The sequence below is a fragment of the Opisthocomus hoazin genome, chromosome 15, assembly GCF_030867145.1.
Source record: "Opisthocomus hoazin isolate bOpiHoa1 chromosome 15, bOpiHoa1.hap1, whole genome shotgun sequence".
NCBI lineage: Eukaryota > Metazoa > Chordata > Aves > Opisthocomiformes > Opisthocomidae > Opisthocomus > Opisthocomus hoazin.
In genome coordinates, this window is record NC_134428.1 from 23,913,537 (window position 1) to 23,939,596 (window position 26,060).

At 52.4% G+C, this 26,060-nt stretch overlaps 1 protein-coding gene across 5 annotated transcripts in view; it reads right to left on the reverse strand.

Annotated features, from left to right (window-relative positions):
* Positions 1-25,637, reverse strand: part of CACNA1H (calcium voltage-gated channel subunit alpha1 H) — a 257,855-nt gene extending 232,218 nt beyond the window's left edge. For all 5 annotated transcript variants that reach the window (XM_075436240.1, XM_075436243.1, XM_075436239.1 and 2 more), the window contains exons 1-2: positions 25,558-25,637; positions 25,009-25,295 (exon numbers count right to left, since the gene is read on the reverse strand). In XM_075436240.1, coding sequence (XP_075292355.1) covers positions 25,009-25,280 — 272 coding nt within the window. In that variant the 5' untranslated portion in view covers positions 25,281-25,295; positions 25,558-25,637. The remainder of the gene's footprint in view (positions 1-25,008; positions 25,296-25,557) is intronic.
* Positions 25,638-26,060: the final 423 nt, after the last annotated feature.

Consider the following 26,060-nt stretch of genomic DNA (forward strand, 5'->3'; position numbering starts at 1 on the left):
GGCTGTGGGCACCCAGGGCTATCGAATGTCACGAGGGATGCTCTGCAGAGCAAGAAGCCCCTGGTACCCAGGGCGATTGGACTTGCAGCATCCTCGTTAGGAAGCCCTGATCCCTTACAGAAAAACCACGCGAACATGGAAAGCCTCACTCCTATAACCCCTGAAGAGAAGGGAGATGACTGTCCCTCTCCCTCTCGTCACACGTCCAGTGACAGGCAGCAATCACCTCTCAGGCGTCAAAGACACAGAGTTTCCACTTTAGAAGCCAGCAGAGAAAGGTGAAATTCTCCTGTCGATCAAGTCCCCACCTCTCTCTCAGCTCCCATGTGCATTGAGGCACACGACAAATATCACCTGCAAGAACACATCCTTCAGGAGAAGCTGAGGTGTAGAATTCTAAGATGGTTTTAGACACATCGAGAGCTTTAACCTAAAATATTACTCTAATACTGGTGTTTAATTGGCATAACTAGCAGAATTAAAAACAACTTACACTGGGTAGGATTAGACTAAGGATTTTACATGCTCCTCCTTACGTCCTGTTAAATACTGCTGTTGGGTTAATGTAGGTCTTTAGGAATTGTGGTACTGTAATGCTACCGTGGCCTTGAAGAGCTCAGCTTCCCAGGATACCTGTGCTGCAATTACCTCCACTTGCACAGGCTTCCGATTGTGGAGGACCTGTCCTCTTCGGACGCTCCCTCAAAGGGAGAATTTGAGACACTTTGGCAAACTGCTAAGACACCTGGCACCATTTCTGCCCAAGCTGTGCTCTTCCCTGTAAGATAAAGACTTCTACTGCAAGGCTTGCATTCTGGTACCTATCACCACAGCCAAAATTCACTTTAAATAAGCAGGCTTCTAGTGAAAAGAAAAATCAAGATATTTTAAGCCTTTGTATAAAACAGTAATTCCTTTCCTCAAGGACAGCATTTTATCTGCTGCATAATGAGTCGTAGAAATCCCATCAGACTAAAGGAAGAGTTAAAAGCGCTGCAAAAACTCCTCCAGGTTCCCAAAAGTCGCTCTGAATCTCTACAGCGTGGCTTCAGGACATGGTTTCATCTTTCAGCATATAAAAGCCCTGCAGGCCTCTTTCGGTATATAAATGGCCTAAAAACCCAGGGAAAGCCATGTTTCTCCCGAGCTCTCGCGTATCTGACTTCATTAATGGTCTGTACGGGGAAGATTTTCCAAAAGACCACAGCAACAGGAAATAAGTGCGTGGAGATGAAGCAAGGCGGTTCCTTCTCTATGTGCAAAGACTGCTCCAGGGAAGGACGGTCCACCAAACTGTGTTATTACCTTCAAGACTGCTTTAAATGTGAAGAAGTCCAAGTAGTCCCATTTCTCCTTAAACAAAGCCACAAACGTATGCCACGGCCCCAGTTCAGCATCTGGCTGGCACGAGGAAGCAAACCCAACCAGGAGATCATTCAGAAGTGGGTTACGGATCTCTTGAAACAATCCTTCTACAAGACCAGTGCTAAGGACATCATGAGCCCAAAACTCTGTGGTCAGAGACCCCAAGGTACTCAGCTGAAAACTCTCTGCACCCAAATTTCAGCAGCCCTGAGCTTCTGCAAGTCAACAACCTCTGTAGACATCAAGGTGCTCAACAGCCCTGGACTAAACCAGAGGCCAACTAGCCCTGGCTGGCTGAAACAGGCACCTAAAAGCTATTCACTCCTATTAAAACTTCTGGCTTTAACATTCGTCATCCACTTACAGCTCCAAAAAGCCTTAAGTCTGCAAAACTGGCACAAACCCAGCCTCCTGCAAGGTCACCACCACGTCCTCCCTGCAGCGGCGTGTCGTGTCTCATCCTGAGCCAGGTGTAAACCCTGCAGTGAAACCTGCTTCTCCCTTCCTGACAAATACTGTTTCTTCCTCGGGCTACGACTTTAATAGCAATAACTGAGTTACCAGAGTCACCACAGACTTCAAATGGCTGACATTGGTAGGGAACAGCCACACGGTAGCTCCGCTGGCTGCAGGCAAAGCTTCCTTCTGCTGCAAGCCCTGCCGTAATTCAGGTGCAGAGGCGTTCTCCTTGGGATCTGCACACAGGAGCTAACAACTCCTCCCGTGCACTGGGACAAAAATCATCAGCTTTTGTGTCACTAGTTGCACGTTTTGCTCAAGGCGTGACTCTGAACCCAAGAGCTTGATATGTTTTTTTTTTTTTTTTTAACTTCTTGGCCTAAAGAGAGTGTTTACCCCAGAATCACAGAATCGTGGGGTTGGAAGGTACCTCTGTGGGTCACCCAGCCCAACCCCCTGCCAAAGCAGGGTCACCCAGAGCAGGCTGCACAGCACCGCGGCCAGGCGGGGCTGGAATATCTCCAGAGAAGGAGACTCCACAGCCTCGCTGGGCAGCCTGGGCCAGGGCTCCGTCACCCTCAGAGGGAAGAAGTTCTTCCTCGGGTTCAGCTGGAGCTTCCTCTGCTTCAGTTTGTGCCCGTTGCCCCTTGTCCTGTCGCTGGGCACCACTGAAAAGAGTTTGGCCCCATCCTCCTGACACCCACCCTTAAAATATTTGTAGACATTTCTAAGGTCCCCTCTCAGCCTTCTCTTCTTCAGGCTAAACCAGCCCAGCTCCCTCAGCCTTTCCTCGTAGGAGAGATGCTCCAGTCCCCTCACCATCCTCGTAGCCCTCCACCGGACTCTCCCCAGCCTTGCCTTGCTTCTGTTCTTGGACCACAACACCTGCATCCACATTTCCATTCAATAAACCAGCTTGGCTTTCTCAAAGTGGGCAATCACTCGTATCAATAAGCTAAAAAAAATGCAAACTGAGAAACTGCAGATGCAACAACAATTTAAAAACAAACAAACAAACAGAACTCCACAGCTCACAACAGGCTGGGAGACTGAGTGAAGGTCCTGCAGGTTAGCTGATGTCCACTTCTGAAACCCCGCAACTCCAAGGAAAATCAACGGTGTGCAGTCCCCTAAAGAGGCTTGTGATGGACCCTGCTGGCATGGGGACAGCTTGGGACCGAGGGACTGGCTGACCCCTGCAGGGACAGGGGAGGAGGAAGGAGCCCATCATCATGCAAGCATCCTCAAGGCGCTGGGATCTGCAGCAGCTCTCTTCTGCCCATGATACAAGGTTTCTCTAAGCTCAGGTGCTCACCCCTGGCTTATAAACTTCTTTTATTCTGGTTTCTCCCAATTTTACCTCCTTTTCCTCATGATGCTAAGACAGACTGCCCCAAATCTGAGCTCCGTCCTAGTAAGGCAAGGCACAGACAAAACCCCTACGCTAAAACTGTCTTTGATTTCACTGTCTCCAAGACTAGGTCCGTTAGAGCCACAGATATTTTACAAACTTTTTTCACACACTCCTCAAGTTTCCCGGGAGCATTAAGCGAAAGCTGGAGGATTTATCAGCAGCCCTGTCTCCAGGGATGGAAAATAAGGAGAAAAGGGTCAACAGTCTCTGCCTTTCCTGCCCATGGTGTTGCAGCAGGCTGCAGTCCGGCCGTATTTCACACCCTGCATCCCCACGGCACTGCCCAGCGTTAAATACAGCAGTTAGCTTTACAAATAATAGCATGGAGAAGGAGAGGAAGAGTTACAGGGAAGGAGAAAAAGTTCTGTTTTCAGCTGAGATTTAAAGCGAGCTGCTGAGTCGATGAGGCAGAGAGGGAGTGGAAGGGAGAGCCGCGGTGCAACAGCTACTCCGTCTTCAGCCATGAAAGGGAAAGATGAACAAATTGGCTCAAAATTGCCCTCCTTAATTTTGCAGCCTGCTGTACATACCTCATCCATCTCACAGCTCAGCTCGCCCAGCCCGTGCTGCATTCCCGGAGCCCTCCGTCCTCCCTGCCCCGTGCAGACCGACGTTTTTCCTCCTCAACACCCGCAGAGACCAAACCACGGAGGGGCAAACACGCGAGGAGAGCTGAGCCTCGACCCGAGCTCCGCGTGGTACCCGCACCGGCGACCTCAGCTCTTCCCAACCTGGACTTTCCCCGCTTCACAGCAATATACATCCTTTTCCATTAATTTGCCCTCCCAGTGCGCTTATTATTTAAGCTCTGCATTACTTAACTCTCCAATGTGTTTTGAGACACAGTTAGCAGAAAAGGCACTACGCAAAATAAAATTGTATCTTCTGTTCTAATTTGTTTCAGGGGCTAATTACCAGTTTTATTGGGTTTCTGAGCACGAACGTGTGCTGCATATTATGTATGGCACAGCTGCATACCAGAAAGTGATCCTTTGAGCATTAGAAGTTTCATACTTTGTTTTTAAAACAGTACAGAAAAGGGGAATAATAGATGGTCATTAGGCACTGAATAGGCTCCATTTTTCAACCTGTTTTTTGGGGGTTTAGTGTCAATATGTGGGTTTTCCCCACAGCCCCTCCCAAGCCTGGCGCAGTCCTTCAGTACAGCAAAGCTCCACCGGTCCCGCACCAGCAGACCACCGCTCCCAAGTGCATCACTCGGAGAGATGAGGATAAACAAGTTTCAGCAGCACTTTCTTACCAAGCCTGTTGCAACCTCCCGGGAGGTGAAGGAACCCAGCAGAAACGGCTGCTGCGGGGAACGGGTCTTTGGGAAGAGCGGACCCAAGCTCCCCGCAGCGGCTCGCTTGCTTTGCACCATGCCACAACCACGTCGAAATGAGCTAAGCTTAGAGAGGGCTCTATTAGGATTATAATAAATATAACTTTTGTTATATATATAACAACATAAATTTTATATATATATAATATAACTTCTGTTTCTTATCTTAACTTCTTATCTTAAACCAAGAAGGAATAATCCCCCTGTGATCAGCCGCTACGGATAAACGCGAAGGGCACCGAATTCACGGGACTGCCACGTCCCACATCTTGCTGCCCCGATGCCGGCAGGAGCCAAACCCAACTCACGCACAGAAACACGCTCCTAAACCTGGAATCAGTTTCAGCACAGCTCTAAACATCCAAAGTTGTAAAAAGGATAAAGGCACAAAGCTGTGTGTTTTTCCTTGGCAAAAGTAAAGGGAAGAAAACTTCTGAACTTGTCTTTTGCTGGGGGGGGGAGCAGAAATGCACCAAGAGATGTCCATGAAAAGACTCAACTGCAGAGCAAGGGGAGAAAACGGTCTTTTCTGCATCCAGAAATAATAATTCCATAGGTCCCCTTGGTGTGAAGAGCAATAACTGGGGTGTGTGAGGAGGGCAAGGAGAGGGCGCGTGCCCAGGGGTGCTCCACAGGAGTGGGCACTGCAGGGCCTCCCTGCTCCGAGCAAACATCTCCCTCCCCGTAAAGTCCCCTGTTCCTGGGCGGTATTTACTTGCATCAGGCTGGAAATGAGAAAATTCCATCCGGAGCGAGCGTGCGGCCGCAGAAAAGCCTTCCTGGAGCCGGGGTGATGGCATCTTGGCAAGCGGAGCCCCAGGGAAGAAGCACATCCCGCTGGCAGCCCGCCACCCCATCCCTCCCTCCCTCCTATTAACACGTCGGCCCTTTGCTATTCGGAAAGCAAAAGGCCAGAGATTTATTTTTACGACCCAGTGTTAGCTTTTCACAGAGGAATAAAAAACAAAAAGTACAAGCAAAGCAACCTACACATGTAAAATCAGAATTTATATCCCCCCGAGCAGAGTGGTGCCAGGGATCAGGTGCTCTGCAAGAGACCGAAATGCGTGTGGGACCTCAGAGCGGCGAGGACAGCATCGTCCCCCACGAGGGACAGTGCCTAAGCTGGGGAACCCGCACTGATGGAAGTGATCGCAGGTGTTGGAAGAAGTCCCAGTTGAGGTGTGGTAGCAGCACCAAGCCCCTGCTCCTCCTGCTTTGTGTCCTTGGGGACGGCCAAAGCACAGCCGCAGAGGTGGTTTAGGGGGCTGGTGCCTCCTCCCCACGCAGCTCCGGCTCCGCGGCCAGGCTCTCCTGCATCTCATCATCCCCTCCGAGGGGCCCGTCCCCATGACAGCTCCCCCGGTGAAGCCCAGACAAACACCATATTCCTGGGAGGATTTATTGCCAAGCCCATAAGGCTCAGCTGCACCACTAATTCTGGTTTCATTCCCATGACGGACGAAGCACGAGCTCCTGCCCTTGCAAACCCAAGCACTGCTGAGGAACAGGGATGGAGGATGGATCTGGGGAATCGCAGCCAAACCTGCTGCAGTAGGAGAAGGGACACACACCTGCAGAACCCCCTGATCTCACCCCCTCGTCCACCACTACGACCTTTCACCCTTTCATACACCCCTCACATCCCACCCTGCTTGCCCGCCCGGCAGCAGAAGCGTCAGCACTCGTGGATGTTCAGCTCATCGCCATCACTGGGACACCCCGAAACACCCAGAAACACCCTGCCAAAGTGGCACGGCAGCCATAGCACCTCAGAAGGGGGGTCTGGAGGCACGAGCCACCCCTTGCCACGAGGGCAGGCAGTCTGCCCCGCTCCGAGCATGTTCTTTCAATCACCATCACTCTGTTTCATCTTTGGTTCACGCTGTGGAAAGCTTTGGGGGAAGAGAGGGGCAGAATGAAAACTGAACTTCTGCAGAACAAGGAGGCTGCGATCATAAAAAGATCTACTCTGGTCCCTGCATCACCACAAGCCAGCCCAGGGGAGCACCCAAAATCATCCGCCTTCAGCGAGCCCCGCATCGATGTGCAGGAGAGGAGAAGCAGAGGCTCAGTAAAAATTGCTGTCCCAGCCATGGCGACCGTGGGAATCGTGCTGTGGGATGAGGGTGCACCTCCTCCCCCTCCTCTGTATAACCCACCGCAATGCCAGGCACGAGCCTTGCCCACCCTAGGACCCAAATGTCCACCCTTGGTCCACATCATGGTGACACCTTCTTCCTCTCCTCAGCTCTGCTCTTCCCAGGTCCTGGCAGACCGGAGCCAGAAGGCGTAAGGACCGTTCCTGAGCACACCAACACCGTCTGCTGCCTGTAACCCAGAGCATGCGGCGCAATCACAGAATGTTTGGGGTTGGAAGGGACCGCTGTGGGTCACCCAGCCCAACCCCCTGCCCAAGAAGGGTCACCCAGAGCAGGCTGCAGATGGGTCTTAAATATCTCCAGAGAAGGAGACTCCGCAGCCCCTCCGGGTAGCCTGCGCCAGGGCTCCGTCACCCTCAGAGGGAAGAAGTTCTTCCTCATCTTCAGACGCAACTTCCTCTGCTTCAGTTTGTGCCCGTTGCCCCTTGTCCTGTCGCTGGGCACCACTGGAAAGAGTTTGGCCCCATCCTCCTGACACCCACCCTGAAGACATTTGTAGGCATTGCTAAGATCCCCTCTCAGACTTCTCTTCTCCAGGCTGAACAAGCCCAGCTCTCTCAGCTAGATGACCCACAGAGGTCCCTTCCAACCCCTACCATTCTGTGAGAGATGCTCCAATCCCCTCCTCATCCTCGTAGCCCTCCGCTGGACTCTCCAGTAGCTCCTCATCTTTCTTGAGCTGGGGAGCTCAGCACTGGACACAGCACTGCAGATGGGGCCTCACCAGGGCAGAGTAGAGGGGAAGGAGAACCTCCCTCGACCTACTGGCCACACTAATGACATGGTGTCTAACAACCAGCATTTTCTTCCCTTGCAGAGCTCCTAAAATTACCGAATTAATGGGTGATTTTTCTCCCTGCTCATTTCTGCGTGCAACTCTCACGCCCCGCACGCTCCCCTGCTCCCCACTGAGAGGGTGCATTGCAGCAGGGACCTTCAGGGGTTCGAAGAGCTGCCTGGAGCCTCCTGATGGGACACATGTCGCTAGTCATGTGCATCCCAGCACAAGACTGATTCCCTTTCAAGTGTCGCAGAGCCATTCCAGTGCCATGTGCGTGTGGGGACAGCATCTGCAGAGCCAGGGCAGGATCCCTGTTGGCGTGCAAGACTGCTAACTGCAGGCACCTGATGCCGTGCTTCAGGACCTGCCACTCACTGTGCCGTGCCCTGGGAACAGAGCCAGCCCAACACCAAAGTCCAACCGCTTCCAAAATCCCTTTCATGGCCCTTACGGCCAAGATGTTCCTCCAAGTCACTGGTCTTATGGAAACTCCTTTCCACGCAGGATGCATTTTATCTCAAGGGAAAAGCATGAGCCCTGTAAGAAGCTCCTAAGCTGTCATGCACTTCTGGGGTTAAGGCTTTACTCTCTAGGCCTGATCCCCAAGGGCCTGAGAGGTATTTTACACCTCTTTAGCAATGGATGGATTGATTTCCATGGCTGTATTTCCACTCCCACGGCAGTCCTTCCATTCTGGTGCCTGCCTTGAAAAGGCACTGGTGCACCTCAGTGATGCTCTGCCCATCCAGGCCCCTCAGCAGAACTGCAAGGTTTCACCGTACCACTGTATGCTTATTTTCTTGCTCGCCACTTTGCATTGACTTCTCCAGATACCAGGCAAGGCCAGTGACGAGCACAGGGATGGAGCACCACAGCCTTACAGCACAGCCTGGTCACTCTACCAGGACCCCAGGACGCCAAACCCACGTGGCTTCACCTTTCATAGCAGACACTCTTTGAATGAGATCTGACAAACTGGAGTCACGTTAACCTCAACATCAGATACCCATTTTTGGCCAAAAAGGCCAGCAGGGAACAGGCGCGATCAATCCCGTGCTGCTTTCTCATGTTGGGTTAGTTTTTATTTCATGGTATGGCTCTCTGAAGTCATGCATCTCCAGCAGCCTCAGCTGAAGGAAGCGTAGCCTGATGTTTATAGTAACAAATCTAATAATCAAATACAGTCTGGTAAATGACAAACTGTTTATTTTCCCCTCACATGAGGAATTCTTATAAAACCACTGAAACATTCCATTTAAAAGTCATTTACACGGCGATGTGCTGGGTATTGTCATAAATCAGGGAAAGCAGCCTCGTGAATAATTTCAGAGACTAAAAATAATCCCAAACAGGAATCTTCTCTCTGTGCTGGAACTAAAGAACATACAAGTATATATATAATTTTTTTTCCTCTTAATTAAGACAGAAGGACACTCCGATTGATGGGAATTTCGAGACTCAAGTCAAACCGCACTTGCCAAGGGCTGGACAGATGCTTTCAGGTTGCTTTGAGGGTTGGACTAGATGACCTACAGAGGTCTCTTCCAACCCCTACCATTCTGTGATTCCAGCTCTCCCGCCTGGTGGGATCACAGCAGACTTTGCCCTACTTACTGTTCCCTTCCTTTGGGGCACCCGAGCGTGGGAGTCCAGCCAGGCCTTCAGAGCACAGACACACACAGGGGAACAGGTATAACACCCTAAACTATGCCTGTATCTTCATGATTGGTTCCACCAAAGGAATACAACTGGGTCAGCCCAAAGGTTTATCCACCTCCTGTCCTTGGCAGTGCAAATACACGGAGAAAAGGAACGTAACAAGAAGGGAGAGGAAAGCAATAACCTTCCTTGTACTGAGCAACTGGTGGGATCTCTCGATCCAAAGGTCAGTAAAATAAATAAAACAGAATGAAACTTCCTGACTTTACAAAAGAAGTACCAGATTCCTGCTATAAGTTGTTAAATATCATTTTACCAAGCAACGGCACCAGAGACATCCAGTCTGTATGAGAACAGAGGTCCTGACCACAGTCCAACCCCACTGATGTTCAGCAACGTCTCAAGGGGGAGGTTCTGCTTCAAATTACACTCCTGCTGATCAGTGGCTATTCATGTTAAAGCAGGTGCTTCCCATAAAAACTGGTGTAAAAGTAAGAACATGCAACCAGAATCGGGTCCCTGTAAGTTTACTTCTATATCTGGAATTCCCTTTGGCAGTATGTCTGAGGCCTTCAGCTGGAGGACAACCGAAGCCTCGAAATATTTCACTTGAAATAATTCAGACACTTCCAGGAAAAAAAAAAGGGGGGGGGGAAAAAAAACCCCAAAACATTCCTTTCCCACCCTGCTTTAATTTGAAATATGTCAACAGGGAAAGCCAGCTGAAATCCCACACTTTCCCCAGATGGGCAGTGAGGTCATCGGTGGACGTCCGCCCATGTCAGACTTCACATCCCATCTTGCTCCCTACACGTCATGTGTGATTGCAGCCTTCGCGGCGAGCTGGAGCCCTGCTTCTGAAGCAGAGGTTTGACATCTAGTGGACAGACCGCTCCCGAGAAGCTGTCACTGCGTGCCAGGGGACATCGGTGCAAAGTCATCCTCCCAGCAGGAGACGACCCAAGGAGCAGGGGTTCACCAGGCACCTATGGAGAAACATGCAATGACCAAGGCGTTTCTCCAGCTAAAAGAGGCCGAACAGCCCCAGAACTGGAAAGATCAGGCCAGGCTGGTGGGAGAGCTTCTCCAGGCCCAGCACTGGCAGCATATGAGATCAAAGCAGGTGATGCTTGGACACCAAGCAAACACAAGAGCCGTACATGTCTACTTCTGAAATGTTGTGAGCAAGTCCAAGAAGCATCACTAGGAAACTGGGGCACCCAAGGGGCTGCACAGTCCCATTGGACCCAAGGAATTTGGGTCCAAAAGTGGCAGCTCAGGAGAGTCACCTGTTCTCAGCCCTTCCAAAGGCTGGCAGGAGCTGCTGGGTCTATCCCACGAGCTGCAGTGTGACCTGGGCCACCAGCTTGTGAATTTGGATAAACCAACGCATGCACATCCACTGGCAAGGCAAACCAGACCCTGCCCAGGGCCAGATGACTTTATGAGCTAATTTAGGCAACACTGCTCAGCCATAGCATTATCCTCCTGAGCTCGCCACAGTCCTGGGCAAACACCAACCTGAAATAGGCAGATCGATCGCACTTTGATCAGATAAGCACAGGATATAAACCCCAGCATTAAAGGCCATCCCAGATACCTGGATAAGAAGGAGCTTTTCCTCAGGCCTGAGTAAGTGTGATTCATTTCAGAAGAGGCTGAGATGTGCACAGCTGCCTAGAGATTCAGCTTGCCCATTTCCCATTAAAATTTACGGGCTGGACAGGACAAGAACTTCCATGAGAAGGCCAATTTTTGCTCAAACTTACTTTCCAATTCACAGTCTAAAGCAGCTCGGGATGGAAGCTCCAGACGGGCTCTGAATGAGAAACTGAAGCTTTTGGATGACTCTCCAGCCGTCCAGCAAGGGCAGCACATCACGGTGTACCAGAGAAAGCAACACCACGGGATGGAACAGCAGCGCAGAGCCCGACAGATCTTGTTCTTCTTGGCAGCCCTATTCAACGCAACATGGCCGCGCGCCTTTTTAAGGATGCTGGTCCAGGCGTTGTAAGGCAGAGTGCACCCAGCGGACGTCTGGTCCCCTCGCTACGGCAAGTAAAATAACGGTTGCTCGGTAAAGGATTGCACCAAGAGCCATTTGAAGTTGCAGAAAACCTGGACAGCATCCAACGTGAGATTGGATTAGGACGTGCTGCTGGGGCCAAATGCATTCCTTGACGCACTAACATCTCTGGGGGAGGACGCATCTCGCTGTTTCACGGTCTGATGACGGGGAGTCCAGCATGACCCCAGCCTCTGCTAGGGCGCGTCACGCAGACAAGGAGGGACTGCTCTGGAATGAGACCTCCACGAGATCTGCAGAGGGGAAAAATTCAAGCCTCGCTTCTCGGGGCTTGCTCACCACTGCCAAACACATCACCCCGCCAGCCCATCGCTCCGCTTGGCTGATACCTTATCCTGCTTTGCGTGATGTGCTTTTCTGCACGGTGACATTGCCTTTGCTTGCCAAGGACACGCAGGGGCGAAGGGAGGACTCGGCGATAAGGGACTTTCAAAGGGCTCTCGGAAGGAGGCGAAGCGAGCGCCGCAGGCCAGACAGGGAAGACGCACAACGACGCGTGCGGAACAACAGGCTCGGTTAAGTCTACAGACATCGTAAGACCATCTAACGTGGAACTGTATTGTCTGGGGAACGCTTCAGAGGAACCCCAGCATCCCGCCGGAGAGTCCCATATGTTTTGATAAGAGACTGTTAAAGGCACACTTCTATAAACACAAGTCACATTTTGTATAGATATGGGCTGTAAATGTTACGTTAAAATACCTCAATTGCCTTGAAGCCGATTCATGCTCTGCAACTGCCAAGAAAAAAAAAAAAGGGAGCCCGGGATATTTCAGCCTGCTATCTGAAGTTATTTATAATAAACTCTGACTGAACTGAACACAACGGGCCAGAAGAGCAGAGGAAGCAGCGACGAAGGGTGGTAAAGCTCACACTGCAATCCATCACCCCCGCCGCAAAGCCAGTGATCAAACAAGGCAACGGGTCTGGCTTCCATCAGGCAAAGCCAGGAAACGCAGGGTTAACGCCAGCTTGAACTTGGTCCTGAAGTGACCCCTTGACTTGTGCAAGGGGATGACTTGTGCCTTGTTTGCCCTTGGCTCTTCCCTAAGCAGAGGCCACAGAAGGACTCGGGGATCCCCTTCGTGACCCCTCGCTTTCCACACACAGCTCAGACCGCACCCGGCTGGCGAGCAAACAGCTCCATCCCACCCAACCGCATCTCCACCTCCAGCTCCTCACTGCTCCAACCCGGTATTAGGAGTGACATTAAACTGCAGGGCTGACTCAGAGGTAGCCGAGGATATTTCATCCTACCAAATTTCTCTCCAACCTATGAAAGATCACAGGCTGCCAAGAAATGATGCCTCAGATGTAGCTCCCCTTTCTTGTGATGAGCTGGTGGCTTAAATCCATCCTTCAACTAATACTGCTGCTGACATTGACCCAGCCTGGAGAGCAGAGATGTGCTTTCAAACACGGCATTTAGAGCTAAACTGACAGCTTATCAGGACAAAGCGATACGGAGCAGGCAGGGGATTGATTTAGCCTAACCGATCCCTCCTGTCTCGCTTAAGGGCAAACTCCACAGCCCTTACCGAAATGAACAGTCCCACTGGGTCACAACAAGATCACTGGAATGCACAAGCGCAATAGCAAGGACCTGCCTTTCCATGGTAAAAGCTCCGTACCCATGGAGCCCATGTGCAAAAACCGGTCTCAGACAAGCAGCAACCGTAAAAAACCAGATAAGCTCACAGCAGGGTGGGACTGCTGATGCCCATGTAGCATCCAACACTTTCCACCATCCAGCTGAAGCTGCTCCCCTCATCCATAAGCTCTGCCTGTCCCTCCTTCAGCAGACATTATTCTGGAGCATCTTGAGAGCACTGACCACACTCACTGCCATGGCTTTACAAATGACTCCTAACCTCTGGCACCTGTTTCTTAGATGAAGTTCTGCTCTGCTCATGTGGATATGAGCTATTCTGAAGATGCTTTGCAGGAGGAATTGGAGGTGCCCACGTCACAGCCTCTCCCCCACCTCCACCGCTCATCTACTGTACGACCCCTTGCAAGCCACCTCATTGCTCCTTGGCTCGGTTCCCTTCTCGCTTTCTGCCAAGAAGCCAACGCACTCTCTTCAAAGCTCTCCGAGACCCAGATTGCCTCTTACTTTGAGCTCTGCGGCTCTAGGCTCAGCCTAAGTGCTGCCCTGATGCAAATGCTAATGATGTAAATGACAAACGCGCTCCTTAATTGATTGCCCGTGCACACAACAAGCAGCTCTGCGAGCTCCATCCCTTGACAAACATATAGAGGAAAGCCTAGTAGCTACTTGTCAAAAACTCAACACAGCTACAAAAAACCCCAGCCATGACTCAGCAGGGCCTGGGAAATTTCAAGGCGACATGTTTAAAGAAAAAAAAATTTAAAAAAATGTAAAACCAGGATAAATATAGCCTTAAGACGACCCTCCACTTTGCTGTGGCTGAGCATTGATTTTCTTTTCCAGTCACGGCACACCCTGCTCTAGCAACGGGGTAAGGTCTCAGTTCATGGTAACGGGGGCATCAAGCTGCAGGCTGGAGACGGAGCCGTCGGAGCAGGACTCACACACACGACAAACACTGAGACGGGGTCAGAAAAATGAGATTAGTCTATGACATGGGAGAAGAGCACCCGGCCAAGCCCCCAGCCGTGAAACCCCTGCTATACCCCTCACCCTGGCCCCAACAACAGTTATCCACAACTTCAGCAGATCCAGAGCTCCGCTTTTAAACTCTGAATTCTCGATTCAACAACAGGTTCATACTGAATGGTGAAGACGAGAAAATCTCTTCAAAGCCTATGTGGAATGTAGCATTTTTTTCTGCCCAGAACAGGCAAGTTCCAGGTCACACGGACACTAAAAAAAGGCACTCTCACAAGCGACCACTTTACTGATCCTCATCAGAAAAGCAAAGGAGAGCAGCAGGCAGAAACCACAGCAGCTTCTGCCCTCAGGAGCCGGCTGCCAACCAATGTGCGAGAACTCACCCTGCACCCGCTTTGTGCCCTGATAACAGATTTAAGAGACCGGGGTGGTCAATCAAGCCCTTCACGAGCCTCTCCATGCAAAGGACACACGGTTCAGCATTGAGTCGATTTTTCCTGTTGCCTTATCAACCCCTGCGAGGTCGAGGTTTGCACCGGAGCAGCCAGGAGACCCGCGCCAGCGGCTGTGCCTGCAATAAAAGCGTTTATAGCACCGGCGTGTGCTTGAGACTGCAGAAACAACGTTCAGGATCACCCATAAAGGCAAAGCACCACAATTACATCTGAAACAGGACGCCCTTCTGACTTCTGCTCTTCCATTACCAGTGTTGATGGAGACGAAATGAAGATCTTTCGCGGGAAGCGAGGTGAGGGAAATCCCAGCATATTTACCGATGTGGCACTTTCCAGTGTCCTTGGGAACGGATCCAAATCGCTTTCCTTAGGAGCCTATTTAATAGGACAGCAACCTTCCCAGGGTTTGCTTCCCATCACCGGCGTCTCTTCCACCCATCTGCCCGTGCCCAGCAACTCCAGTATGTTAAACACCGGCTCAGAAAAAAAACATTCAGGAAAAATAGGTGACATTTTATTTTACTTTTTTTCCCCTTCCTCCAGAGTTGCTCTGCACAGTTCAATCCTCCGGGCTATGAAATTCAATAAACCATAATGTTCCAATCGCTACAAGCCGCCTAGTCCCCATCATGCCAAACTAGCTCAGATTTAACAACAAAATTACAGCGCGCATGATACCATTACAGGCTCCGCACAAACACACGCACAGACGGGCCTGCTAATAAGAGGCTGGGGATAGACAATGTGCTCAGGGCTAAATCCTGCCCCTGGACCCATCAGCTTTGCTGGCATTGAAACTACCTGACCTGGAACACGCAGCTGAAGAATAAGGTCTTGTTTTCTTTTCCAAACTCAAACTGATGTTTCCCTGCACTCCACCACAGGTGGAAACCCAAAGGCAATGACAAAGATCTGGTGGATTCATTATTTCACCCCAGGACTTCAACCAGCACCTCCGAGTCTGACAGCATCCTTATGGACAAGCCCCACCAAGGAATAAACGAGCATGCTATCAACCTCCACGAGAAAGGTTTCCATTCCTTTGCAAACAAAGCGAAGTCCATTCTGCTAGAAACTACAGCATGGGCACACACAAATATACATAAAAATTTAGATTTATTAAGTATCTACATGCAAATACTGCATTTCTGTGTTCCTCTGCTTTCCCATCAGCTGTGCCTGAAACCTCAGTCCAAAGAATTTCTATTTGCGGTGCCAGAAGCCACGGTTTGCTTTGTCTCCCGGTGAGCTCTTCATCGTCTCCTCTGTCTGTCATCCCCAGTGAAGGAGGTGTCAGTCCACGCTTTCTGTCCTCAACCATGCCAAGCAGCAGCCTGGGCTGCAGCTCCTCCGAGACGGGAACGGATCTCTACACAAACACCGGCGTACCCATCGCAAATCTCAGAGGGTTTCATCGAACAACGGGAAAATCAAAACAAACGCACGGCGGAGAGGAGCGCGTTGGGGTTCAAAGAGTTTGGGTACGCCAAGTTTCGCGAGGGTCCCGGGGGATGCTCCCAAGACGTCCCTGCTCGTAACGTTCATCCGACATCCCAGCTAAAAGGACTCTCCACCCTTATGGAACACGACAGATGTCCCAAACACCACGTACCATAACTTGTGGTTTACTTTCCACAGCAAGATCTACCAGAATATCAGATATTCGGGCAAATCCTGCCCCAACGGTGCACCACGAGGATGGAGCAAAGGGGCCAGGAGCAGTCACGCAGCCTGAATTTGCCCTCTGAGGGAACGGTGACCACCAATCGATGTACACAAAGTCATCTTCTTTCTCCAGAGGGCTTTCGGAGGCACTGCTTCCGAGCAAAATCGCTAGATACTAGTAGCATTGTGAAAGCACACAATTTCCATCTGTCAGTTGAAACGGACAAAATTAGATCTCGAAGCCGCGCATTTAATCCATTGCCAAACCAGTCTGCCTGGTACAGTGCTCAGAACAGATTTTTATTAAGGGAAAGAAAGAGGAAAATTGTCTTTTACAGCTGCCTCTTGTCAAAGCTCTCCTCCTCCGCCCCCAGCCCGGCCGGCCAGCTCCGGGGTGACCGCTCTGATATTTCCCTGCGGCAGGAGGCTGGGAACAGCCCTGGAAGCCCTGTACAGAGCTCATCAGCCTCTAATTCACCTCCAATCTGTCTCTATGCAGGCTGATGACTCCTAATTGCTGGTTCAGAAATACAGCGCAGAGCCTGATGATTTGAAGTTGGTCTAAGTTATCTTAGAATTAACTATTAGGCGAGATCACATAATAACTTTCCTCCTATCCCAAGCAGCTAAATATTCACTTAAAAGTGTATCTTACCTAAAATCACAAGGCTGCTTCGGCAGCTGGATTAACGGATTCGCCACAAACACCAGATGCTACCGTAAGAATTAAGGGCAAAATCTGAGCTCAAGTTCTCTTAAAACCTCTGTGGAAACAGAGGTAACGTCTTCCTTGCAGGATTTTTAAGGCTGGTGGCAGAGGTTGCTGCTGCACCGGTGGGATGCCCAGCAAGGCTGGATTCCCAGCATGACAGAAGTCAAACACACCGGTGTGTCTCTGGGGGTGCGGGCGCGCGAGCCAAGGCTGCACCCTGGGCCCCCTCCTGATTTACACCAGCATGAGGACATGGCAGACCACAAGCTAGGCACGTAATCCAGCGGAAGACTAATCGGAGCTCTGTAAGCGGCTAGCTCCATGCTTCTCGTCTCCAGCAGCAATTTAAAAGACAAACAAACAAAACCCAACAACACGCAAATACGCAGAGAAAAAACACAATTCGGAGTTCATTCACCGTAAAAGAATCTGATCCCCGTTGCTCTCACGGAGCCACTCCAAACCCATCACGCAGAGCATGGCAGGTAAAGTTGAGGTTTTGCCTCCAAGTAAGCCCAGATGGGTGCTGCCACCCGGCCCGAGCCCAAATCATAGAATGGTGGGGGTTGGAAGGGACCTCTGTGGGTCACCCAGCCCAACCCCCTGCCCAAGCACGGTCACCCAGAGCAGGCTGCACAGCACTGCGTCCAGGCGGGTCTGGAATATCTCCAGAGAAGGAGACTCCACAGCCTCCCTGGGCAGCCTGGGCCAGGGCTCCATCACCCTCAGAGGGAAGAAGTTCTTCCTCATGTTCAGCTGGAGCTTCCTCTGCTTCAGTTTGTGCCCATTGCCCCTTGTCCTGTCGCTGGGCACCACTGGAAAGAGTCTGGCCTCGTCCTCCTGACCCCCACTCTGCAGATATTTGTAGGCATTTCGAAGGTCCCCTCTCAGCCTTCTCTTCTTCACGCTAAAAAACCCAAGACCCCAAGTAACAAAAGCCGAGGGAAAGGTAAACAAGGGTATGCTTAAACTCCATTAGTATAAACCTAAAACTATTCTTGTATTTTAAAAAACTCACTAAAACACAGTAAAGCATCTTAGAGACAGCCATATGATATTCAGATGTTCAGAAAGTATCTACATCCAGCTTGGGGCTACACTGCCTAAAATCCAGCTGCAACCCAAAGCAGCAGAGACCGGCTACAGGCTCCGAGCTGCTGCTCCCACCCATCAGCACAGTTCAGCTCGTGCGATACCTTGTTTCACGCTTCCCAGGGATTTGCCATCTAGACACACTGGAAAAAAAATACATATGGACTCAGTCCATAAACCGAACTTGTAAACAAACTGCAAATTGAAAGGGCATTTCTTGGGTCCCACTGGATCCAAGAGGTGAGAAAATTGAAAGCAATTGGAAAAACTTTACAAAGAGGAGTCTGGGATGCATCTTGTAAATGCCTCGAAACGTAGCAAATTAAATGCTCTGAAGTGTTATAGATTACAGTCTGAATATAATAAGTGAGTTGTAGATATTTGACGGAGGTTACACGTAATCTTTAGTAAAGCCCCATGCAACAAGGTAGCATCTCCCAGTTTCTCACTGGAGGGGAATATCCAGTACAGAACAATTTTTTAAAAAAATCTGTAGAAAAGGAAAAGCACATACAAAGACATCCTAAAATAATTCTAAATACAGTCTTCAGTGAAATTCCACATATAGTAAATATGGGTTTGCGAATGCCAAGAGAGTCATCCTTTGAGTCCGTTGGCTTTGGTAGCTATAAAAGCACTAACTAGGTGTAGGGGTGAGGAAGAAATAGGTAGGCAAATATTTTTCAAAGTGCATTTGCAAATTCAACCTGCGCAGAGATACCCGCTGCAACCCTGGCTTGGGACCACTCCGGGATAAATCCCTAAAACTCTGAGGTGCTGCACGCTCCGCCTGGAATTCAACCGGAATCGCCACAGGGACAGAGAGGGACGGGGCGTCAGGGCCTCCAGCCACGGCCAGCCTCACCGGCGTATGGGAACCATCAGAACCGGGGCTGAGGAGAGCTTAAAGAGAATTCTATTTACTGAATATTATATTTCATTAAAGCTAAAGATCTAATTTTCCTTTCATTACTTATACTTCTGATTTACTTTGTACACTTTGCTCAGATGGACTTTTTTTTTTTTTTTATTATATGAGTCAACTTCATTTCATCAGCCAACCTCACGTCTCCATTCCTGGGCACCGGCATCGCATCTTCTCTCGCCGCGTCCCCACGCTCACGCTCCCCAACACGCGCAGGTATCGCCACACGCCGTCAGCCCTCGCGGCAAAGAGCTACGGCCAAACCTCATCCGCTTGCAAAGTGTTTTCATAACTGGCTTTCTAACCCTTTTTTTGTTGCAAAAGTCGTTTTGAAAACAGGAGCCAAGCACCATCCAATGCCTGCTGGAGCTTGCAGCGAGCTCACCACCTTGCTCTGAGCAACCAGCCGCCCCCTGCCCACGCCGCCGCTCTCCTAAATATCACCGACTCCGGCAGCCTTGCCGGAGGACGGGGATTTCCAACGCTGATCCGCGCTCCGGAGTTCGGCTGGAAGACAGGAATAAAAGGCATTTCGCAGAGGTAAAAACCCACGAGCGGTGCTGAAGGAATTCAGGGTGCAAGACAGAGGTCAGAGATGACGGGGTTCGGTGGTGCCAGGGATGCCGGGACCGCGACGAGCCAACCAAGGCAGCTTCCGCTCGTATTAAAGAGGAAACTCCGGACCAAACTGCTGATTAGATGTATTGAGCCAACACAGAACGCTGAAATGAAAGGAGCTAAAACACATGTGGACAACGTATGTTTAGACGAGTTACAATTTACAAGGCTTTTCTTCCTTCTGTTTCCTAATTGCTTGTCGCTCAGCGGGAGATGCTGCTGGGTGCACAGCACCTGCGCCTCTCGCCAGATTCAGTGGGCGTCGTGGGTGCTCAGCGGCTCCCAGGATGAGGCCAGAAATACATCTCTTCGCTAACGGGTTTTTCCACAGCACGCTAAATATTTTAACTGCAATATTTATATTTGGAGATGACAAATGATGATTCGGTCAGACCCTCCCATTGCACTTGTCAGAATACAGCCTGAGTAAGAACAGCTTCAAAGCAAAGGCTTTCTGATCGAGCTCCTCAAATCTGGTATCTGCTTTTTACAGAGCAATTACATAAAGTTTGTTCAACTGATGGGAGCCCAGACCTGGTCACTTCTCCCCACACCTCCGCGTGCTTCAGGCCAGCCCCCCCCCAAATCCCAACTGGCAACGCTCCCACAGCCGCGGGAGCCAGAGGACATCCATCGTGCAAGGAGGAATGAAGAGAACAGCAAGCCTCGTGTCAGAAGGCAATTTATTACACCACGGAGCAAACAGCTTCGCCCAGTATGAAGAACGGGGAGATGGAGCAAAGGCTAGAGCGGTGCCAACGGAGCAGACACACCATTTTGCAGGAAATGCACTTTTTCACCCTCCAAGCGTACTCACAGATACCTCCGCCGAGGAACAGAATCCCAGAATCACAGAATGGTAGGGGTTGGAAGGGACCTCTGTGGGTCACCCAGCCCAACCCCCTGCCCAAGCAGGGTCACCCAGAACAGGCTGCACAGGACCTTGTCCAGGCGGGGCTGGAATATCTCCAGAGAAGGAGACTCCACAACCGCTTGGAAGTAACACACAGATGTGACTGCGGACGTTAGGTCTGCCCTGAAGTGCTTGTAAGGGCAACCAGCACACGCTGCAAGGAACAGCACTTCAGAAAACAAAAAATTTAAAAAATAAAACCCAGATTTGATGCAAGCAGAGGCTCTACCCAAACAGGAGAACAGAGCCAAGTCCCACAGAAATCAGCTGGCACCAACAAGCTCTGTAGCCATTTGAGAAAATAAATCAGCGGAGGGTTTTTTCTGACTAAGGCACACAGAATTCAACCCATAATGATTCACCGAATGTTTTTATGAATCACTAAATAACCAGCAAAGTTGCTCGAGCTTTATCAAAGCCTTGCGGCAAAGCCGACGCTCGGCGCCGGGATGGAAAGCAGGTTTAACCGCCGCTGCGCGCGACGTCCCGGGCTCCAGCCCAGGCCTCCAGCCCCTCGCAGCAATGCACGGCGACAGGCTCAAAGTCAGCATTCCTCCCAACCACCCCGCCTCGGGCACGGGGACAGCCGGCCATCGCCGTCCCAGCCCATTGCTGGGTCACCAAGGGCCAGGAGCCACCTCCAAACCCCCCCCCTCCCAAGCTACAAGGACATCTAGGGACCGTCAAAACGTGACTCCACGCTTCATTGATCAAAATGTCAGCAGCAGCAAAATAATGTATCGAAGAAAACACCCATCTGAATACAGGCATAGCTCCGTGCTTCTCTAGAGCCGTTAATTAACGGCAGCGCTTGGGAAGAGCCAGGGAAGGACCTCGCAGGATGGCAAACCCCCAAATCCTCCTTTCCACCACCCAACGTGCACACCGAGTACACAAAGTCCCACCCACAGACCTCTATAAATAAACCCACGTAGGAGATCGAGGACTGAAGAAATAAGTAAGTTTGCTTCCAATTATATATCTTTTTTTTTTAAAAAAAAAAGGCAAATTAAAAGTAAATCAATAATAACAGAGGTAAAACACAATACAACTTGGCAGTGAAAATTCAATTTCAACCATCACCCGTATCACAAGGACTATATTCAGGCTGCTTATTTGCTCCCAGCTGTCACGTACAAGAGACTTTCTGGTTGAATCTGGGTTTCGAGGTAACCCCGGAGCTGGGAAGGAGACTCCTGTGCTGGAGCCATCCCTTAGGAAAGCCAGAGAACGGCAGCTCGACAAAACTCAGCCGTGGAAACCAGACCCAGCGCCAGCCCGAACACTTTCTGCTCCTCTGATTAAACTTTACTGGACGCAACTCTCCGATTATTGCTCCCACACCTGAAAAAAATCAGCTCCTCACAGACCCTTCTGCTTTCTGTTGTTTGAGAATTCAAAAGTTTGTTGGTTTTATGAATATAAAACCACACCAACAGGGAGGAGCGGCGGGGGGGGATTTTTTTCCAGGTTGCTCTTCACATTCCCAAGCGCAGCCCAGCTATTCAAAACACCCAACGTGCATCTACTCCCTCTGCCCGGTTTCCCCGCGACGCGCAGCCCTTCGGGCGACGCGTGCCTCCGGCTGGGCAGGCTCCCGGCCCCGTAAGCTGATCCCCCCCCACCTGTCCCCCCGAGAACCAGGCAACAGCTTTTTTTAGCTATTTCTAAGCCCGGCAGCAACCCCCTCTGCTCAAGCCGCAGAGGCAAACCACGCTTTTGGCCCGGCCACGGAGGGTTTCCACCTGCTCCAGGCCACAGGTCTGGGTTATTCTCTGCCACCGACAAATATTCGGAGCGGCCGGGCGGCTTTCGCAGTTCGAGGATCTCCCGAACCGCGGCGGTACTTGGTTTTTCGGACGCAAACCCCACGGCGTGGTCGGGTGCAGCTCCCCGCCTCTGCCAGGAGCATCCCTGTCCCGCCGGGAAGCGGACCCTAAACACGCAGGATGGGACACCCGTGCTTTTCAAGTCATGCTGGACAGACAGACGGCTCCGTTCGCGGGCCAGGGGCACGGGGGTGACGTCTTTTCACTTGGCAGCGAGGAGAAGCGTGCACAAGTTTTGGAGCTGAAACTCCGCCGGGCTGACGCACGGAGACGCACTCCCACGCCGGGCAACGCTCGGTGAGCACGGGGAGAGGAGGGACGCAGGCATCGGGGGGCACGGAGCGAGACCTTCTCCTCCTCCCCCCACCAGATCAACTCTAAAGAGAGCAAAAGACAACTCCCCCAGGAAAAAAAAGCACCATGGAGGATGGAAGCTGCTTTTCAGAAGGGGTTAGCGCTTCCCAGGTGAGCGAGCACCTCAGTGAAGCTCCTCAGACTGTGGGAGATTTCACAGTCACGTCCCTTCCTTCTGTAACAGAGGCAGATTTTAATGCAAACGTAAAGCTCGTTATCGTGGTTTATGGATCTGTGCTTCTGGGGGGTGGGGGAAGCATCACCGAAACCGCACACCCAGCCAGGAATCACCTTTGTGTTGCCACCTTCTAAGTGTTCCTCTTCCCCTGGGACAGGCGCTCAGGGAACCTCAGCCCTTCTCGCACCCAGCCGCCCGCGCTCCTCCTCGAGCCGTCTCCCCATCCCGCCGCTTCCCAAGCGTCCCAGCCCCGTGGCGGTGGCACTCATCCCCGAGCTGCCCGACCTCCAGCTCCTGAGCAAGAACCACATCTCCTCGCTCCGAGGCCGCTCGGCGCAGCTCCGTAAATCACAACCACCAGCAACGCCAGCGCTCTCGCCAAGAAACTTCGGAGCCGACGCGGAAGGATTATTCTCACCGCGACGTGTGGGACTGCTGGAGACCAGGAGAAGGGGAAAAATAAAAAAACCCCAGCAAGGAGCTCGTCCCTATCGCTGCAATACGTTGTGAGCTTTGTTCTGCTACAGCCAAAGCACGCCGGCTCCGACAGCAGTAACGCTACGACACAGGGCTTAGGTAGTTTTATTAAATTTCTGCTTCGCTATTAACCAACCATCACAATTTCCATGTAATATTATGTCAGGCGGAGAAGTTTCATAAAGGCACTTGCTCTCCTGTGGATTCTTAGGAGATGCTGAAAGGAGAAACAAAAGCACAGCCTCACCCTAGGGCAGCATGAGCACACCTGAACCCTCTTTCCACCAACCTCCCCTGCTCAGGTGCTGCTGCTTTGTTTTCCTCCAGCTGTGGGTTAATTTGTCACCGGTACCGGCTTCAGGGGACGCCGAACCCAGAGAACCACGCAGCAGAGCGAGACCCCACGAAAGCCAAAGGAGAAGGCTTCTCCCTACCGCCTGCCCCCAAAGTTTTCAAACCCAATAACCTGCTTGAAGGGAAGAGATCTGCCTCGCCTCACCTTGCCTGCAGCTGGGACGGGAACGCTGTGCCCTCCCCAAGCCCCGCCAGGACCAGGCACATCGCTTCTGTTACGGAACCGTCCTTCACGTTTAATATTTATATGGCTAAAGCATCGCTGTGGAGATCAACTACTCATTTACTCCTCCTTTCCACCCCCAAGGGTACAGGAGCTACGCCACGGTGTAAAGCCGAAATATCTCTGCAAAAGTCAACAGCTCGTGTAAACCTAGCTCAAACGAGAGGAGCCCCTTAGGTCATAAAAAATTCTGGGTTTTTCCCCTTCAAGTCCTTTTAATAACAGACCAAGGCAGCATTCTGGGGCAGATTGTACAATTCCTCCTAACGACAACACTTGGTGTTGTTGCTGAGGGAAACAGTGATCTCGGATGCACAAAGGTTTCTCTGGTTAACTGAAGCGAGATCAATAGTAACCATATTAATAAGTAATGCTTTTAATAGCAGCGGCAGGATATAGGCAGCAAACTGCAGGCAGGTATCGGGGATAGGTAAAAGCATTAATTATCTGCACAATGTCAACGCTTCCCAGCCGGCGCGCGGAGCTGAAAGCTCACTTTCTGAAGATTATCAAGACAGACTGACAACTCTTCGCTTTGCACGCGAGCATTTCGGGTAAAATTCAATTTTCTGGATAGAACACACCGCGCTCTTTCATTTAACATTAATAAACTGGGTAAAGGACACAGGGGAAGGGGGGGGAGATTTAGAGGCTTGACTGTCCTCTTCCTTCCCTGCCTGCAAGTTGCAGAAGAGCCAACGCCGAGGGGAGTTTTCGGGACCCGAGGCGAGCGAGGCACGCGCCTTCCCCAACCCAACTCCAACCCGCTCCATTTTTCCGCGACGAGAACGCGCACATGCACTCCGAGCTCTCTTATATAAACAGCCCGAGGGTCAGCGCCTGGCCGAAATTCCCCACCGCGTCTAAAATAAATACGGGGTTGTCTTTAAACTTCGCTCCTTCCCGCCGCGCTGGGAGATGAGCGAAGTCGGGGGGTTTCTCCCCTCTGCGGGTTCTGGGGGGGCTGAGGCTCAGCATCCCACGATGCTGAAGCCGGGCGCCCTGTCCTGCTGCCCCGTCCCCCTCGCTCCCACACCGGCCCGTCTGATGATGCTGGTGGAACTGGGGGGACCTTGGCTTGTGTGTCCCCCCTGCTCCAGCTCAGGACGGCGGGATGGGCACGCGGGACATCCCGCTTTTCCAAAGCCCCGCGTCCCCCTCCCCGAGGTTGGGGATCGGGACAGCACGGGGTGGGGCAAGGTGTGTGGGGAGGGAAACTCTGGGGACCCCCGAAGGGCTTCGCGACATCCCCGTGCGCTGGAGGGAGCCGGGAGCCCCGAGGGGATGCTCCGGGCGTGGGGAGGGGGTGTCCCAGCGCGGGGAGGGGGTGTCCCTCGGGGAAAGGATATGGGTTACAGACCAGCCTGAGGCACCAGCTGCGCGGGCGGGTGGTTTGCTTGAGGCAGAAGAAGGCGGTGGGTGCCAGCGCCGGGTAAGGCACCTGCTCCTCCTCCTCCTCGGAGGCCAGGTCGGGCGGCGGGTCGCGGCCGGGGGAGCCGCCGGGGCCGGCATCCTCGGGGGGCTGCTCGGGGGGGCGGCGGGGCGGCGGGGAGGCGATGGGCACCCGCACCTCGCCTCCGGCCGGGCGCGGCAGCGGCTCTCGGCTCTCGCCATCAGTCATGGTAGCGGCCAGGACCTGCGGGGCAAGGGCAGGGGGTCAGGGGCGGCGGGCCCCCCCCCCTCCCCCCGCACCCCACCCCCGGCGCAATAAAGACCGGGGGGGCGGGGGGGGGGGGGCCGAGCCGCCGCCCGGGCGCGACCGCTCCCACCCCCCCGGGAAGCTGGGGTTCCCCCCCTCCCCACCCCGGCGTGCCCCCACCCACCGTCTTTTTTCCTTTTATATTTTCGGGGGTGCAAAATTGATTTGGGGGGGGGGGGGGGAAGGGGGGTGTTCCTACCTTAGTTCGGCGGAGCGCGGTGTCCCCACGAGCATAGCCGTGCCTTCCAGTTCACATGGGACCAAGCAGCAATCGGGGATCTCCCCTCCCCCCCCCCCCCCCGCCCCAGACACCCCCACCCACGGCTGCCACCCCCCCGTAAATCCAGCGGAAGGAAGGGGGGGGGGGCTCGGCGTGCGGCGCCTGCCCGCGGGGATGGAGGATGGAGGAAGGCTGGGGAGGAGGAGGAGGAGGAGAAGAAGGGGGGTGGCGGCGGGGGGGTGGGGGCTCTCCCGGAGCCGAGCGGAGCCTCTGCCGACGGTAATCCCAAGGAGGGAGCGGGCAGCTCCGCAGCCGCTTCGCAAAGCTTCGCCCGCGCTGAACAGGAAACTTCGGATTTACCGGGGGAGGAGGGAGAGGAGAGGGGAGGGGAGAGGCGGGGGCGGAGGGGGCTGGGAGCCCGGCGGGGGCGGGCAGCCGGGAGGAGCCGGGGCAGCCCCGGGGGGTCGGGGGGGGGAGCCGCC